The following is an 18,528-nucleotide window of genomic DNA, read 5'->3' on the forward strand; positions in this document are numbered from 1 at the left end:
GCTCAAGTCCCAGTGTCCTCCGAGGCTAGAGCTGCTTAGGCAGTGAGCAGGCCGATCTCTCTCAAGTTGTAAATGTGTGTTCTGAGCCCAAACAAAGAACGTTCTGGACATCTGCTTGCCTGTATGGAGAACAGGGAGGTCTCCCCCAAGTTTACTTTGGCATAGGCTGACTTTCTATAAAACAGTTTTACTTCTAAACACCCTTGACTTGGACTACTTCAATCCACACATCACTCTGTTTTATGATGGATTATGACTGAAATGTTTACTTTCATGACTGGGCGCTGCAACTCCAAGCCCCTCTTTCCCTGGTGAACGCCAACACAGGAGCTCCTGGGAGTCTGCAGGTGTGCGTGGGACTGCTCTCACTTTGGCAAATCTTCCAACAAACAGCCCTCGGAGCCGTGAAGGACAAGGGGCATGGAGCCCAGCGCCACGGGCATCATCCCCCACGCCTGAGGTCTAGGGTGTGGGAACAGTGCACCGCCCTCCCCCACACGGCCCGCCCTCCTCCATGCAGCTGCTGTCCCACCTCTTCCCTTGGGTGTCTATTCTCAGAGTCCAGGCATCATCGCCGATCTGGCTCTCCTGAGGCCGGCTTCACCTCCACCGGGCATCCCAACTCCTAGATGGCGCCAGGAGCCTTTGTCCAGGCTCTGAGTCACTGGGGCTTCTCCCCGGCACCCCCTGGGGTGATCTGATTCCCCCCAGAATCACGGGGTCCTTTCAAGAGCCCAGGGCATCACAGAGCTGCACCTGGTTCTTGCTAACTCAATTTTTGCTCAAGTTCCAATTACCTGTTTTTCCCCCCGTGGTTATCTGCACCACTTCTCAATTAGAAAAATATTGATTGTGCACCTACGAAATGCTAAACAAACAAAAATCTCCAAAGGAGCGTACCAGGAGCTGGGAGAGATTAAACAAAAGCTAACCATCAAGTACCAAATAAATGTCCTCTCTTAGAGCGTCTTTTCCAGTCCTGTCCTGTGCCTCAGTGGCAGGCGGCTCCCCAAGCCCCTGACATCTATCCCTCGGCACCCGCTGCCCCAGCCCGCCAGGCTCAGATGTCCCTCCCCGCCTGTCCGTCTCTGTCCCTGTCTCTCCGTCTCTTGTCCTCTGTCTGTCTGTCTCACCTCTCACACACACATTTCCTTTGAACACACTCTCGGGCCTCAAACATCAGGTGACGGCACCGCCTGTCTCTTCCTCTCGAGACCACGGCTGCCCTTCACTACCTTCCCTTTGGGACTCACCTGTGCTCCCGTCCTTATGAGGAAAGTCAGAAGACGGGAAAATGGGTCAAGAAAAGGACAGTCTCTCAGGATCTCTGCTGCAGGCACAGTGCTGTCCACTCCAATATACAAGCTGACAGACAACAGAAGGGGGTTTCTTCCCCAGAAGGCATCACATATGGGCAGCCAGTCTGGATGCAGACACGGCGCTCTGCCCCTCGCAGGACGAGAACACACACCCGCTCACAGAAATCAGCAAGGACACAGGTGCACCCCGTGGAAGGACACCCCTTTCCCTGCCTGGGACAGCCGCTCGTCACACATCACATCATAAAAATGATGTCAGGCTGACTGAAGAAAATCACCAGCTGCAAAGGCAAAAGGAACCCCATTGCTGTGACGAGTTCATTCTGTGCTTGTGAGTACCAGGGGGCAAGGTGGAGGACCGAGGCCCAGGTGAGCCTGAGGGGGCTCACTCCCGGCCGTTTTAGGACAGGCTTGACGGGCATACTTCAAAGCAAACGGCAGCACTGCCCTGACAGGCCAATTATGCTCCCTCTCAGTGCCTCCAGGCACATAAATCACACGCGGGCTCCGTTCTAGTGGCTCGGCGCTCCTCGGGGCCCCAGACTTAAGACGGAGCAGCACGAGCTGGGGAAGGGATGGGGTGCAGTCTCGGGGACAAGGAACGGTCACTCAGGCAAACGCGCCCGGTGGGACCAGGGAGATTCTAAGGGGTTCATTCAACCTCAGACAGCAAAATGAGAGAACACACTCATCTGACCATAAACCAGACAGACGGAAGTGCTAAGGACCCAGCGACATTGTTTCTTTGTAGGATTTTTCAACTACACACGAGGAGCTGTTTGCTTCTCTTACCTGGGCTTTCTCCCCCAGCAGGCAGCCTGACTGGACCCAAACGCCACCAGGACCGGGTGAGGCCGGGGACTGACACAGGCCTCAGGAAGAATCAGAAAACCATGAAATTTTCAATGAGCAGTCGCTGCTCTGTCCCACCCGCACGGCTGAGCACACGGTGCACAGTCACCGCCAGCACTCCACGTGCCCTCCCGCGATCCCAACGCACCACCCAGTGCTCAGGCACTTCCTACGGGGATTGGGGGGGGTCCTTCACTCAGACTACGGTTTTCAGGTAAATTCCTTGTTACCACAGGCACTGCACTCCCTTGAAACCTGGTATTTCGGGATTTCACCATTTGGAGAGCTCCTTTACCTCCCCCACCCATACCGTAAATCTCCTTAGAACAAAGACCGTATCTTGTGACTCTAATGGCCGCACTAAACTGGCAGGAAATCCAGAAAGCTCACTTTACAGATATGGAAATGGAGACCCACACAATGACTTGCTCATGTGAAACGACGTTCGTTCGTCTGACTTGTAGAGAAAAAGAGGGCTAATACAGGCTAGTAAAACCATTTCCAGAGAATCGTGAAAAATGCAAGACTGTAAAACAGAAGCTTAGGAGGAAGACCGCAGGCTGTAGACAACAGGACAGCTTAGAACCACGCTGATGTTCTAACATTGTGTGATTAACCGTGGTCCCACTGTGGTCATGGAAAGGAGATTCTTTAAGGAGAGACCTAAAATGGACAGCGGCTCAGACGGGCAGAACCATGGCCCCAAAACGTCTGCAGCTTAATCCCTAGATTCTGGGAATGTGTGGCAGCCATCCAGGGCCAGTGGTTTAGGCAGGTCAGCGGCTGTGGGAGACGGCCCCTCTCCCTCACCTCTCCTCCCCCCGCAGACACTGTAGGAGTCACTCCATCCAGCAACAGACGGCTCTCCCGGCCAGGCGCTCACCTACAGGAGGGGCTGGTGCTCCGATTAGGCGGGGACACTGCCGAGGAGGCAGTCTCCACCAGTGGTGCCTGCGAACACTGGGACCTGCCATGGTGACCCACCCGCGGCCAGGAACGGGGGACATTCTGTGGAAAGCCAACGCCCTCACATTTCAAGTCAAGTCAACTTATGAGATGCTAATGACCATTTAGAAACTGAACGATGCTAGTTGCTGTTTTCACACATTAAAAAAAAATATTTTGGGGGCGCCTGGGTGGCACAGCGGTTAAGCGTCTGCCTTCAGCTCAGGGCGTGATCCCGGCGATCTGGGATCGAGCCCCACATCAGGCTCCTCCGCTGTGAGCCTGCTTCTTCCTCTCCCACTCCCCCTGCTTGTGTTCCCTCTCTCGCTGGCTGTCTCTCTCTCTGTCAAGTAAATAAATAAAAAATCTTTAAAAAAAAATAAAATAAAATAAAATAATAAAAAAAATAAAAATAATATTTTTGATATAGAGCAATTTACTGAGGAGATGAACTAGCCCCTAACATAGTAAGCAAAAGCTGGGGGCGATGGGGAGCCTCGGCGGGACATTGCAGGGTACGCGGGGCCAACCGCAAGGGGCGCAGACCATGTGAGGGACACAGGGTGGGGCACAGCGGGCACAAAGCACTGGTCATGCCAGGCTTCACATTCCCACCGCTCCCCACCCTCCGACCTCCCAGCAAGCGTTTCCTGGCGGCCACCACGAGGCAGGCCTAACGCTGCGGTTCCTGGTGGATCTCAGAGTCTGTCACACTGAACAGTCACACTGACGTATTACCAATATCGCAACAGAGGTTTGGAGGGAATGCCAATGTTGCAGACTCCAGAGACATGGAAGGATAACAAGGGAATGACAGGGACACCTTTATGCCGATAAATCCAACAGCTCTGATGAAGTGCACAGTCTTGAAAAAGAAACAACGGGGGCGCCTGGGAGGCTCGCTGGGTTAAGCGTCTGCCTTCAGCTCAGGTCATGATCCCAGGGTCCTGGGATCAAGTCCCGCATCGGGCTCCCTGCTCAGCAGGGAGCCTGAATCTCCCCCTGCTCTGTCTGCTGCTCCCCATGCTTGTGCTCTCGCTCTCAAATAAACCAAAGAAAGGAAGGAAGGAAGAAAACAAACTATGAAAGCTTACTCAGGCAGAAACTGATAACAAGAGAAACCTTATACCTATATAACTTAATTTATAGTGAAAAGCCTTCCCACACACACACACCCAAAAAGCCACAAAATACTCCAGGCCATGACTTCCCTAGTAAATTCATTTAAGAGAGAAATAATAGCAACTCTAGAAAAAATCTTCAGAAAATTGAAAAAGAAGGCTTCCAAACTCCTTTTATGAGGCCTGCATTACATTAGTGCCAAAACCAGGCAATGGTACAGGAATACAAAGTACAGACCAATATCTCTTATAAACATAGACACCAAAATCCTCAACAAAGTAATAGCAAGTCAAGCCCAGCTATATAAATGGTGCGTTATGACAAAATAGTAGGTTTATTCCAAAAATGCAAGGTTGGTTTAACATTCGTATGAATCCACCAATATAAAGCATCATATCAGCAAACTACAAAACAAAAATCATAAATTATCTCTATAAATACCCAAAAATAGCACTTAGAGAAGGACTCCACATCCATTCCTGATAAAAACCCTTCAACGATCGGTGAGGAGTCCTCCAATGCAGCGAACGCGTGTGCAAGCACTGCTAACGCGGTAGCTCACGGCAAAGCACGGGGTCTTCTCATCAGAAACAAGATGGGGTGCGGGGCGCGCCAGCTCTTTCAGCACCGCGCAGGGCTCCAGCCAATGCAGCAAGGCCAGGTGAGGAAGCGACAGGATCCCCTCTGCAGACAATCCAACGGAATCTATTTAAAAACCTGTCAGAACAAACGGGAATTCGGAAAAGCCTTCGGGCTACACGATGAATGTACAAATCCCTCCGTTTTTATTGGTCGGAGAAAAGCTGTCTTTCTCCCGCACTCCCACAGGGTAGTTTTTCCGGATACGAAATTCAAGACTGAGGCTCTGCCTTTTTCAGACCTCCACCCCGCTCTCCTGCAGCGTGCACCATTTCTGATCGCTGCTCCTCTGTAGGTGAGGTGTGCTCTCTTTGGCTCCTTTCAACATTTGCTCTTTGTCTTTAGTGTCCTCCAGTACTTTCTGTCTGCTTGCTTTTTTTTTTAATTCACTTAGCCCACATATAGTACATCAATAGTTTTGGATGCAGTATTCAATAATTCATCAGATGCGTATATCACCCAGTGTGTCTGCTTGCTTTTTAAAGATTTTATTTTTAAGTAATGTCTACACCCAGCGTGGGGCTGGAACTCTCACCCCTGAGATCCACCGCCAGAGCCAGCCAGGCGCCATGTCCTACAGTTTTCACTTGATGTGCCCAAGTGTTGGGCTTTTGAATACCTGGTATTCCCTGAGCTTCCCTGATTTGTGGCTTGGTTTGTATCATTAATTTTGGAAAATTCTCTATTATTTCAAATCTTTGTCCTGCTCCCTCTCCTCTTCGCCCACTGTTCCCCATGCACATGTGCGTGTCACACCTTTTTGTGATTGCCCCACATTGCCGGGGCATTATGTTCTGCTTTTTTCACTCTTCTTTCTCTTTGCTTTTCTGTTTGGCAAGTTTCTACTGACTCACCGTAAGGCTGTCTTGAGGGTTTCGTTCCTCAGCCAGGTCAGGTCTCTCGAAGGCATCCATTCCTGTTAGTGTATCTCACTTCCAGGGTTTCTCTAGATGCTCTGCTCACGTTCCCCATCTGTCCTTCCACGGCGTCCACCTTTTCCACAGAGCCTTTGGCATATTACCCACAGCTGCCTCCTGCCACGTCCCAGTCTGCTGCGATTTCACATGGGTCATCAGTCTTTAGGGAGCCGTGCCCTGGGCCGTGACCTCGAGCACTTCTCGGTGCCCCTCCCCTTGCATGGGGCAGGGCGCGGCCCTGGTGAGGCCTTTCACTTGGTGAGGAGGTGTCTGTGATGCAAGCCTGGGGTTTCCTGTGATCTTCATCATGGGAACCCAGGAGAGCCCACTGCCTGCGCTTCAGGGGCTTCAGCCCTCCAGCCTGTCCATCCTCGGGCCCTTGATTGGCTCCTGCTCCGGGCGCTTCTGCTTCTCGCGCTGGGACTGCCCACCTCTGCCTGTGTCTCTGGCCCTCAACTCTCTAGTGCATCTAAGAAGAGTCACTGACCTCAGGCCATCCACCTTTTTTCTCGTTACGAAGGAAAAAGAGAGATCTTCCGAGCTCTTTACGTGTCAGAGCAGAAACCAGAAGTCTCCAGTAGAACCCTTTGGAAACTGCACAGCAGTCTCTTAAAAAGAAAAACATTCCCTCCACATGGCCGAGGGATTTCACTCCTAGATGTCTGCCGAATGGAAACGACAGTGCACGTGAATACAGGACTGACACGCAAATGTCCACACCAGCTTTATTTGTGACAGCCCAAAACTGAAAACAAGCAAGTCTCCATCAACAGGGATGTGGCTAAACAAATGTGATGCATCTGGACGCTGAAACAGTCAGCAATAAGGAATGAATGAGACGTGCAAGAACATGACTTAACCTCAAACAGCTTTTGTGGAAGAAGACAAAAATCCGTACCTACTACAGAAGTGAATTTCTATAAAATGTTAGAAAATGCAAATTAACCTTGAGCGACAGAAAGCGGACCGGTGGTCCTCAGGGCTGGGGTCCATGGGGGCGGCAGGGAGGAAATGCAGACAGGCATGAGCAAATGGGTGACAGCTGCATTATCTGGATTGTGGTGAAGACTTCATGGGTGAGTATGTCAAAAGTCATCACACTTCACACTATATACGTTTGGTGTAGATTACGTCAATTATACCACAATAGTTTTTTTAAAAAAGAGAAGATGAGGCACTTGGGTGGCACAGTCGTTAAGCGTCTGCCTTCGGCTCAGGGCGTGATCCCAGCGTTCTGGGATCGAGCCCCACATCAGGCTCTTCCACTGGGAGCCTGCTTCTTCCTCTCCCACTCCCCCTGCTTGTGTTCCCTCTCTCGCTGGCTGTCTCTATCCTGTCGAATAAATAAATAAAATCTTTTAAAATAAATAAATAAATAAATAAATAAATAAAGATAAATTAGCTTCATGTAACACTTAGGGATTGACTAAATAATATATACAATTACTTTTGTCACTGCAAAAGAAAAATTATAAAGTTTGCAGCAGGACATTATTTTTTAAAATTTTTTATTTATTTATTTATTTATTTAGGGGGTGGGGAGCCTAAGCTGAGCGTGGAGACTGACACGGTGCTCGATCTCACAACCCCAACATCATGACCTGAGCTGAAACCAAGAGTAGGATGCTCAACTGACTAAGCCACCCAGGTGCCCCGATTTTATTATTTACTAAAAATTAATTCAGAGCTAGAAGACATCTGTAATGCACAGGCACTGTAAAAAATGATTATATTTTTAAGCAAATATACCAAAACTTAGCCACCTAGCCAAATAAATGTTGCTTTCCCCAAAACAAAGACTGTGAGAATAACCGTTCTTATTCTGGTATGTGGCCATTATGCAACATGATTTTTGGACCGTCTCCTGGATCTGAAATTACTCCAGTCCCAGTTTATGAGCAACATAAGAAAGCTACTTTTATTGTTTTATGATCACACCTGGTAAATGAAATCCTTATTACATTTCCCACTTTAAAGCTAGGATTTCCAGAATGTATTTGAAAACAACACAATTCTGACACAGTGTAACACGGTCTTTTTACAATTTCCTTAGTGAGTATTTTTTTCAAGAACATTATCTTGGAACAAAATTGGCTTTGTCTTTCCTCCCATGGAACATACCCACTGAAAAATCAGTCATTGTAGAATAATAAAACTACATGTTTGTAAGTGGAAGAAGAGCTAATATCTGCAGGGAGTACGAAGCCTGACCTTGATACAGGCAAAGATCTTAAGTCCCCTCTGTTGTCATCATGCCATCGTCCACCTTGGCACCAGAACGCCTTCTCCGTAGTGTATTTGTACTATTACTTTAACTGTATAACAGGAGGCACATTAACGAAACAGCTGTAAAGATACCTAAGTTATGAAGTGTGAACGCTGGCACTGACTTTGGCATCCACCATCCCAATCAGGAGCTGGACACCACGCAGTCTGGGCTCTTCCCAGCCCCGCCCTCACCTCCCGCCACGCACGCCACGCCTGGCCCACAGAACGCCGTGCAGAATCTGGAGTTTTCACTCCCATGTTCCAGAATACATGACCCTAACTGCGTATGGAGATGCTTGCTCTTACTTTGTAAAAATGGTGTTTCACTCAACACCATGTTCCCAAGACCAGCAATCACACACATCCCTGTGTGGCCCGTTCATTTTCCCTGGTGTATTTCACGGCACAGACGTGCCACCAGTTGGGCTGCAGCCCCTGTTGATGGTGCTCAGTGGTTTCTCGCGTGCCCCAGGGCACACGTCCTGAAGCCCCGCGGCTCTCAACCTGGATGGCAGAACCACACACAGGGCCTTGCTCTACGTGCAGACTCATGCGTCCCACCCCCACCTTCAGTCAGTGGCTCTGCACTGCAACACACATGCATGGTCTCCACACATCACACTTAAAAAACCATGTTCTAGGGACACCTGGGTGGCTCAGTCAGTGACGCGTCTGCCTTTGGCTCAGGTCATGATCTCACGGTCCTGGGATCAAGCCCTGTGTCCAACTTCCTGCTCCACAGGGAGCCTGCCTCTGCTGCTCCCCCTGCTTGTGCTTTCTCTGTCAAATATATAAATAAAATTTCCTGTGGAAATTTTGTTTTTACTATCCTGGACATTAGTGCTTTGTGGATTAAAGACGCTGCAACTGTCATCTGTGGTTTATCATTTCACCTCCTCTAAGCCGTCCTATAGGGCTACAAATCTTTATCTTTAACGTGGTTGAATGTATCAATCTTTTCTAGTATGGTTAATGCATTTTTGGAGAGTTGTTTTAATACATACAAAATCACAGAAATATTCTCTTAATTTTTAAAAAAGTTGGTGTTTTTCCTTTCACATATGAGGCCTGAACTGTCTTTGGTGTGAGGTAGGGATCAGATTCATTTCTTGTTCTGTATGGGTAACCAGTAACACTAGAACCATTAATTACACAGGCCACTTTCTTGCCACTGACCTGTGGCTCTATGAGTGGAACTACTTCACGTTTTCATAGACGCTTGAATCAATCTGATCTCCTTCTAACCTCACGGGTCAACTCCTCCATCCCAGTACCAATCCCACATTCTACCTGCTACAGCCCTGCCAGGCTTAAAGGAAACCCTGCTTTCTTCTCCCTTCCCTCCTCCTGTTTTCAGGATCTCATCAACCTCCACCTTTGCCTCAAATAAATTTAGGAATCAGATGTCCAATTCCACAAAAATACAACTCTGGGTGATCTGCATTGGAATAGCATCAAATCTACTCGTCAATATGGAGAAAACTGACATTTTTACAATACTGCCTTTCCTATTAATGCACGACGGTCTTTCATTTTGTCTTTTTTAATGTCTTTGTTCAAGTTTTTAAGTATTTCCATGGATGATTTCAAGTCCCTTCATTTTTGTCAGATTTTCCCCCACTAGGTGCCTTTTATTTTTCGTTGTGCGCATAGAGTGGGAACTTTTCAAATACTGGGTGATCTACTTTGATGGTCCTAAAATTTTAAACCTACAAAACACACTAAAAAATTACTTTTGCTCCAGTTCTTACTTACCACACTTCCCAACCCCCTTCCAGTAACCACTTTTAATCATTTCATCTATCTTTTCAAAGTCTTTTATTCCTTTGTGGTTACCCTTGAAATTCTACTATATGTATTTAATAAAGACACAAGGTTAAATTGTAATTCCCCAGCCAAACAAAAATAGAAATTTAAACCACTACCTCCAGACATTGCTGTACATAGGCGTGTCAGCATTTTGCCCATTTCAAAAGCACTCCTGTGACTTTTTCTTCCTACAACATCTCAAGAAGGTGCATCAGAGAAGGAGTACTGGTGAAAACCATCCTTGTTTATAAGACTCATTCTTGAGAGACAGCTTCGCTGAGCTCACCAATCTGGCTTCTTCCTCTCAGCACTGTGGAGCTCAAAGTGATTGGAGAGACATAGACTTTTGGTTCTCGTTCCAAAACTTTCAAGGGAGGGTTTGGTGGAGCACAGAAAGACCACTCGGAGTGAGGGGACTCAGGCCAAGTGTTAGAGAGGTGTTCTCTTTGTTTCCTGACACCTCCGTCCACCGTCCATCCTGACTAAGCCTCCCCTCGTCAGAGGAAGCCTCCTGAGCCCACAGAGCCCACAGGCATCACCTGTGCCTCACAGAGCTCTCAGAGCTTGAGATCTGCCTAATCTGGTTTCATGTCGACCCAAAGCTGCTTTTAAAATGTCTTCAAAAGATTAGTTTTAAATTACTCAACACTTTCATAGGATTTCGTTCTCAGCTTCTTGCACCATCATATGGACTATATATCACACATTGCATGTAACAATTGAGGTGTTCCCAATTTCCGAAGTAATCTATTAATTTAAGGGAAAGCAGAAAACGTATGCATACTAAGCAAGATACGTTTCAGTGGCATTCTGATGAAATTATAGCAGTAAAATTTTGCCTTTGTGATTCCTTTTTTTAAAATATTTATTTAAGTAATCTCTACATCCAACGTGGGCTTGAACTCATGACCCCGAGATCAAAAGTCGCATGCTCTTCCAACTGAGCCAGCCAGAAGCTCCGCCTTCACGATTCTTTAGACTAATAGATGAACTTTTAAACATAACTGAAGATGGAATTGTGAAATCTGGACAATAATCACATTTCTAAAGACTAAGGTAAGAAAGATAAGTAATCAGTGAATTTCTGCCCTCTGGGGACTGAGTAAAGGCAGTGAGCCCGACCAGTCTGAAGAGGGCGCTCTGGCAGGTCGTGGATGAACATCTCCTGAGGTTCCCGCACCCGCCACAACGCTCCGCTCTCGGGCTACCAAGGATGGCGAACAAGCAGCCACCGCCAGTCCAGATGCATATTCTCCCACAGGGGATGAACGGGGCCTACTTTCTGCAATTGCAATTTTTTAAAACTTTCAAACAAGCTTAACTGTAATAAGAACAGGACAAGCGTCTTATGAAACTGAGGAACTTTGACAAGCACCTGCATTATATCAAATTGTGAACTCCCTCCAGAAATTGTCGGGGCAGTGATGCTGGAATGAAGAAGCATAATTACGTGTCACTTAACGTTAGCCTAACAGACAGGAAATAGAACACAACCGATCTCTGAAGTCTAAAGTTAAAATTTTTCAAGTGGGCAGTAGTATTATTTGATTTCTACATCACTGTGGTGTTTAGTAGCCATTAACAATATTTCTTCAAAGTAAAACATTTCCAAAAAATAAGTAAAAAAAAAAAGAGAGTCCTAATAAAATAAAATGTTTACAATAGTGATTACAGAATGTGGATTTTTAATGAATTTCATATTGCAATGAGACAGTCAACACTTAAAAACAATTACATCAATACAATAAAAACACTTGCTTCTACACAACACTTATAAATGCATACTTTCCCCCCAAAGAAACTCGTTTTTCACAGATTTAAGCAACAAAGGATTTACATACGTTCTTCAAATTCCAAAATATGTACAGAATTTTTGTCTCTCCAGAAACTGATGTGCAGTGGTTGAGAAAGAGTGCTGTTTTGTCCAACAACATAGTTCTTATGAAATTCTCTATCAATACACATTTTCCAGTAACCACACATTTTTCCTTCCATTATTAAATGAAATTCTGGACATGTGAGCACAAAGGACAAAACCACTCTCATTTCCAAACACTATTTCAGATGAGATCACGTGTGGCTGATGACACGACTTAATTTCAGCCACACAGGTACATACATGCACACAGACTCACGCACATTCACACACACACACACGCACGCACACATGCACACACATGCACTCCCTATCCCAAGTCTCCATGACTCCTGAAAACACCACCACTAAGGCCACAACAGCAGCTGAATGGAACCACGTCCGAGGATGACGTGGCGGTTAGCAGTAGGGTGTCCTGCTCCTGAGAACTCATGCAAACGGCATGAGGCCCGTGCCCCTGCGGAGACGAGGGAGGAGGGAGGAGGCTGGCCCCTCCCACTAGCGAGAAGGTGAGCAGCTGCCGGACGCAGAGTGCATTAGTCTGCAGAGAACTGAATAGCCATCAGAAATGGTGAGTTAAAAGCTTCAAACTTTTTTAATCTGGCAGAGATCTGGTTCTTAAGTTTGATTTCACTGTGTTCGTATACATTTTTCAATGTTCCTAACAATGATTCTAAGACACCCAGACATTCAAATTAAAATACAACAGGAGCTCAAGAGTGCAGACGTGCAGCTTAGGGTCCCGAGTCGCCAGCACTCTGCCACTGGGAGGCGTGGCGCACTCGGGTCGGCAGGGGCTGGACGCTGACGTTCTGGCCCACGTTCTCAAGTGTGGTGCGGGGAGATGCCAGGCTTTGGGAAGAGAGCTGCTCTGAAGCATTTGTTTTTGTCCTTTAGTCAGCAACCTCTGCTCTAACTACGTCATGACGGTTTTTTCCTGGCCCTCCTTCCCGTCCAGACTATAAGTCATTTCAGAATCATTCCAGATAATTCAGGGCTGAAGCTAAGATGAGCCACCACACACAGGACCTGAGCAAAAGGAGCCTCAAGAAAGGTGCATTCACACAGGACCAAGGGCAGCCCGCACGCTCAGCCGGCACCACACCTCGCAAACGGCACTCCACCAGCGGTGACCACTGGGAGGTGGGGGCACCCATGACCATTGTCACTGTTACCCTCTTGTGCCTCTCCAAGTGGACACATTCAAAGTATTAAAAAGAAGAGGGCAGTACACGGAAATGGCTCTTTATCAAAACTGTAACTGAGTAAGAAACATGAACTCACAAACACCAGACAACAGTAATTCCTAAGAAGGCAAGAGCGCCAGGCTCGCCCAGGCAGTGGGAGGACTGGCGCTGAGAGGTGTCCCCGCTGCCAAAACAGGAGCATCTCGTACCCTGCGAAGCACAGTTTCTGCTACCACCTCGCCAGCTAATGGGAGAGCTTTCGTCCTCAGGATACATTTGCTATGATTGTCTTTCTTGCCTCCTAAACTGAATCCGGCATTCCAGCTGAAGTCAAAAGTGCTCTAGCTAGGCAACAGTGAGACTCCCACGTTTTCCAAATACATGGATTTTTGAGGTAGTACTCATTTATTTGCATCGTTGGCTCTCAAACACCACCAAGGAAGTGAACCCATTTAGAAATACGCAAACCAAAGTGTAGAAAATAAATAAGGTTTTGTTTTCAGGTAGCAGGCAGGGCCTTCTTAAAAGCTCAAGTCACATTCACTGGATAAGTCATTTGAAACTTCTAAAAACTGTTTATAACCATAGCTATAAACTAAAGTGCTTTAAATTTTGCTTAATATCTGAAATCAGTGATTAGAACCATCATATTTTTGAATTTGCTAATATAAGACCTCGGGAGATTGAAATGATTTTCCATAAAAAGAGCAGAAACTTTTTTTTCAAAAAAACAACTTTCCAAATGTTGCAAAGTCGGCATTCTGTTTTTGTTAACTTCTCAATTCCAGATAAATTGTACACAACTATACCAGAATACAGAGTTGAAGCGGAGTTAAGCCACAGCACATGCTAAACCCTCAGACAGAAGTAAACATGAACTCTCCCAGCACACCTGCCAATCATCAGCCAATGCAGACACAGCTCCGTGACCTTCCCGGTACAAGGTAGGTATGTATGATGATTCCAGAAATGCCACAGACTGTTTATGCCTCACAGTAAGTACACGGGTTCACATCGAACTCACGCTAACATAATGCCCTCCTGTCATCTGTCAAACGCCAGGAACTCACAACACACGACGTGCTACGGGGAAGGGGGCTTCATGTCCACCGACCAGAGGGTGCCAACACACACACAAGACGAAAATAAGACATGTGACCATACATTTTGCTGTACATTTCATGCAAGCTCAGTACAATGAGAAAAGAACATACAAACCACCCTTTCCAGGGTGCAACTCTCACAAAAAGGGCTTGACGGGAATGAGAAAAGCGGCACCAGTCCACAGGTCCATGGTGAACTACGCAGCTAAGGACGCCGGCGACCTTATTTCTCTTGTAACAACGCAGGGATGTTGATGTTCCAGCCAATGGCTTGCCTGTCAAACCCGCAGGTGAACAGATTGCACATGGGGTGGTCCTCACTCCACGCCGAGCAGCACACCATTCTTCTGTGGCCCTATTTCCAATCACACAAACCAGAATTAGTGTATTATTCCCAAAGCATACGTGCTATAAAACCTCAGCCAAATTAACAACCTCACCACTCAACGCGACTGAATTGAAAGAAAAAAACTTCACAGGCAGCATTAGTCAGAGTGAGCCAAGAACAGTGCGCATGTGCCGTGGGGGAGCGGAGCTGGAGACAATGACGTCAGAACACAGAATGAAGTCAGTGAGATTCACACTTTACTAAAGCATTCTGGAATTCTTTAAAAATGAAAGATTACAGTCAGAAAAAAAGAATAAGTGATGAATTTGAAGTTTCCTAATGAGGCTAGATAATATTTGGGAATATATTAAAAGAAACTCATTTAAAGACCTCAAAGACCATTTTAACAAATAACTGACTCAGGTAATAAAGGACCCAGAAAAATACATTTGGTACCAAATAAAACAAGCATAAAATAAATGGCCAAGTAAATTCCTGCCACCTTCAGAATTCCAGCTAAATATCAGAATGTTGGAAAAAATTACTGCAAAATACCAACGAAGTTTATAATGTGATATCCCTAGTGCATACGTACAGAGACAAGCAGCACCCTCGGACGTGTGCATACGTTCCAGATTAACATGGTCAGTCGAAGACGCTGCTGTTACTATAGCAACACACAGTAAAGTACAAGAAGCAGAATTAAGAAGAGCTGACAGAAATTGAGTAAGTAAAGGAAAACACTCAAAAGCATGACACAAAAGTTCCCTCTGAAAAACCTTCGCATGTGAACAGTGCTATCCACACGAGAGGGACAACAACAGGCCAGAGAACAAAGATACCGCAAACGCAAGCACACATCCCAAAGGGCTCCAAGAGCAGCCTCCACCACTTGTTACAAACCGAAGGTAAGAGTGAACAACACATCCGTTAACTGGTAGTAAATTCAAGAGTCTGCACAGGAACCAGTTAAGATGATCAATCAGCTCATGGCACTCAGGGTAGAAAGCCTGAGACCAGGTGCTTCTGAGCAAGTGGGTGTGGGGAAGAGACCCCGTGGCACCCGGAACACTGGTCTGCACGAACAGCTTGCCCAGGACGGAGCTGAAAGCCAACTCGGATTTGGAGTCCAGCCTCCCGTCCCCCGTGGAACGCCTGAGCGCACAAGGACATGCGTGGGGCACGCATCCAAAGAGGTTCGGTGGGCACATGTGTTCTGAAAACGCCTCGCGCCCATGCAGGGTCCCAGCGTGCAACCTGAACGGGGTGCTGCACCCCCACCACGGGACCCTGTGTCCTCGCCATGAACGTGCCACACACGGCACGCACAGCCTCCCTGCTCCGTCGCTCCGAGCACTTTACAGAGCTCGCCTCGCGTGAAACACACTCAGAAAAGGCCACACGCACTCTCCCCAGCTGTTAGACAACTTTACGCTGTCAGCCACCTTCACTCTCACTACCAGGCTCAAGAAAGGGTTGTCGTTTTCTTAAAATCCGTCAGCTGAAGGAAGCTGGGGCAATACAAGCCGGGGGTGTCCAGCCGGGGTTCTGAGACACTGAAAACCGTATTTGTATCTGAAGAGGCGTTATAAGCTCAGAACCAAGTGAGATATTGTTCACTCATCTTTATAAAAACAACTCTATTTAACACACCACTTTAAAAGGGAATAAATCCAAGCACAACAAATTCTACAGTTTCGACAAGGCTGAATGTTTACAGATAACTAAAAATGAAAGCACCTCCACAGGATTAGTGCCACCGAGAACCTCTCAGAACTCTGCATTCTCTTGCCGAAAGTCTTGTCAAAGTAGTGAAGTTACACACTCACTGTGCTGTGTTTCAGAGCAGACCTCAGGTGCCGCACAGCAACGTCAGGGACACACGGGCGCATCGGAAAGGGAAGCCCACCGGGTGAGCCATGCAGCGCGGGCGGCACACCAGTGGCTCTCAGCAGGAACCCAGCATGAAACACTCCCTTTGTTAGCGGCTGTGAAGCTTTTACTAGGTACTCTAATTTCATGAATGGTTTTCGATGATACGTACTCAAATAAAAGTTCAATAATCCACTTCCAACAATACACGGACCAGCCCTAACAGGGAAGAAGAGATGGAACAATCCTGTCTTAAGGGCAGAGGCTTTTCACAGGAAGTTGGCGCCACTTAAAGAAAAGGGCTGCCCCACTGGGCAGAACCCTCCACAATCGACCTCTGAAACCACCCTCAGTCGAGGCGTTCCTGAAGCCACACCCCACGCAGGGCCGGCCTGAGGGTCACAAACTGTGCTGTGAGGCTGTGCACGAAGAGGAGACAGGGCGTCTCCATGAAGGTGGCAGAGCCGGGGCCATCGGGCGGCAAGGGTGGCGGGCACCGGGGGGCACAGACACGCTGACCGCACGGTTAGGGGCCGCACGAGGGTCCTGGCTCGCCCGCACAGCCATGTGTCACACTGACACACAGAAGACACCAAAGGAAGCAAAGGAGAGGAGCCCTGGGGCGGGGCTCAATTAAGCACTGAGTCTGCAGAGACGCTGCTTGGCAAGGGGGGGGGTGACCTCCACTCCCCACAGGAGGAGCCGGTCATGTCACACTCTCAGCCTCTCCCCACTTTCCCAACTGCCCAGGAACTATCTATGCTCAGGGGCCCAGGGGCCCTCAGCGATCCTGCATCCGCCGGTGGGAGCTGGTGCCTCGAGCACCGAGCAGCTGACGGAGCACGTGCAGACCCCGTGGCGGGCGGTCCAGCCAGCGCAGCGGGTGCTGGCCGCTCCCGCGGCATCATCTGAGCTGCATCTACATGGGGCTCTCGTCCTGGACCTGCCGTGGAAAGGTATCTTCTGGTTGTGGGTGGAGGCGGATCCACACACCACGTTCAACACTCTTCGTCTAACACTTTCCGGCTGTATACTTTCACTGGCCAAGATCCAAGTCTGCTTTCCAATGTGGAAACCACAACCACACACGCAAACAGCTCCGCAAATCAGAGAGGGAGGAACTGAGCATGCAATCTCATTGACGTCTGTGAAAACCCTGACACTCTCAGTTCAGGTATTGGGAAACAGTTTCAACTTTAAACTTTATGAGCTCTAAATACAGATCAAGGACTTCCAATGAAAATGTAGTATCCAAAGACAACAGGAAAACAAGCACGCAAAATCTCTGATCTCATTGTGCTGATTATAGTTGAAATTCTATTACCTCCAGCATGTCTGCATAAATTAAATATACTATTACATGAGCTTCTCTGTTTTTTTTTTAAGAAAACGTAAAACGATGTGGGGCCCACAGCCTAGTTCTACTAGTGGTGACCCAGGACGCAGACTGCAAGTTGTCCCTAAGGCTCCCTGTCAACACGTGGACCAAGAGCACAGTTACCTGCCGGCTGCTTCGGGGAAGCCGCGCTAGCCTCACACCTGACATGTCGAACAACCTCACTTGTCGGTTGTCATGTGGGAGGGCAATGATTTTTTGGCCAACGCATACATTGATCCTGCAAAGAAGAGATAAAAGTGGGTTACGTACAAAGTGGTGACAGCATGCATGCCTGAGTTTACAGAGCGTCATGCAGTCGGAGACTCCACACCATTCACATTTCCAAGCAAAACACATGAGCAAACCGCAGGTATCCTCCGTCGGCAGCATCAGAACCCAGAGACCACATCACTCAGTGTAACGTGCGCACACTACACAGTGACTCAAACACAGCCCTACAGGTGGCCCACTCTTAGCCCACGAAGCTCACTGCACCAGCCTGATTTTATACTTACGTTTCAGCATACAGGAGATATTCAATTTGCATCAGAGGATCAATAAAACATATTATCCCCCCCCAAAACATACTTCCCCAGAATTCTAAACTGCTTTTCCAAGGATCTATTAAACACTGACTTCAATGAACAAGAGGTCACATTATAATCCACCCTTTCAAGGCACAACAAACAGCTCTCTTCACCTGTTGATGGCAGAGTCTGTGCGAATCGTCGCAATGGGGGACCTCATGTTCCTCAGATCCCAGACCTTCACGGTGCGGTCATCACTGCCCGAAACGACATTATCTCCCACGGTGAACACGGCAGAGGTCACAGTGCTGCAAGTAAAGCGCACAGGTTCAGAAGATCATCAGGAAGTTCCAGGATAGACACAAGTCCTCTCCACCCGTGGAATG

General features: G+C 47.7%; 1 protein-coding gene across 7 annotated transcripts in view; it reads right to left on the reverse strand.

Annotated features, from left to right (window-relative positions):
* Window positions 1-18,528, reverse strand: part of WDR37 (WD repeat domain 37) — a 121,800-nt gene that overhangs the window by 58,123 nt on the left and 45,149 nt on the right. For 4 of the 7 annotated variants that reach the window (XM_026478683.4, XM_026478681.4, XM_048219499.2 and 1 more), the window contains exons 12-14: window positions 18,316-18,450; window positions 17,739-17,853; window positions 11,540-14,392 (exon numbers count right to left, since the gene is read on the reverse strand). In XM_026478683.4, the coding sequence (XP_026334468.1) occupies window positions 14,261-14,392; window positions 17,739-17,853; window positions 18,316-18,450 (382 nt within the window). In that variant the 3' untranslated portion in view covers window positions 11,540-14,260. Of the gene's footprint in view, window positions 1-11,539; window positions 14,393-17,738; window positions 17,854-18,315; window positions 18,451-18,528 lie in introns of those variants that run through there. The other 3 variants (XM_057304749.1, XM_057304746.1, XM_057304745.1) reach the window with 1 other exon arrangement.

This window comes from Ursus arctos, unplaced genomic scaffold, assembly GCF_023065955.2.
Source record: "Ursus arctos isolate Adak ecotype North America unplaced genomic scaffold, UrsArc2.0 scaffold_30, whole genome shotgun sequence".
Lineage (NCBI taxonomy): Eukaryota > Metazoa > Chordata > Mammalia > Carnivora > Ursidae > Ursus > Ursus arctos.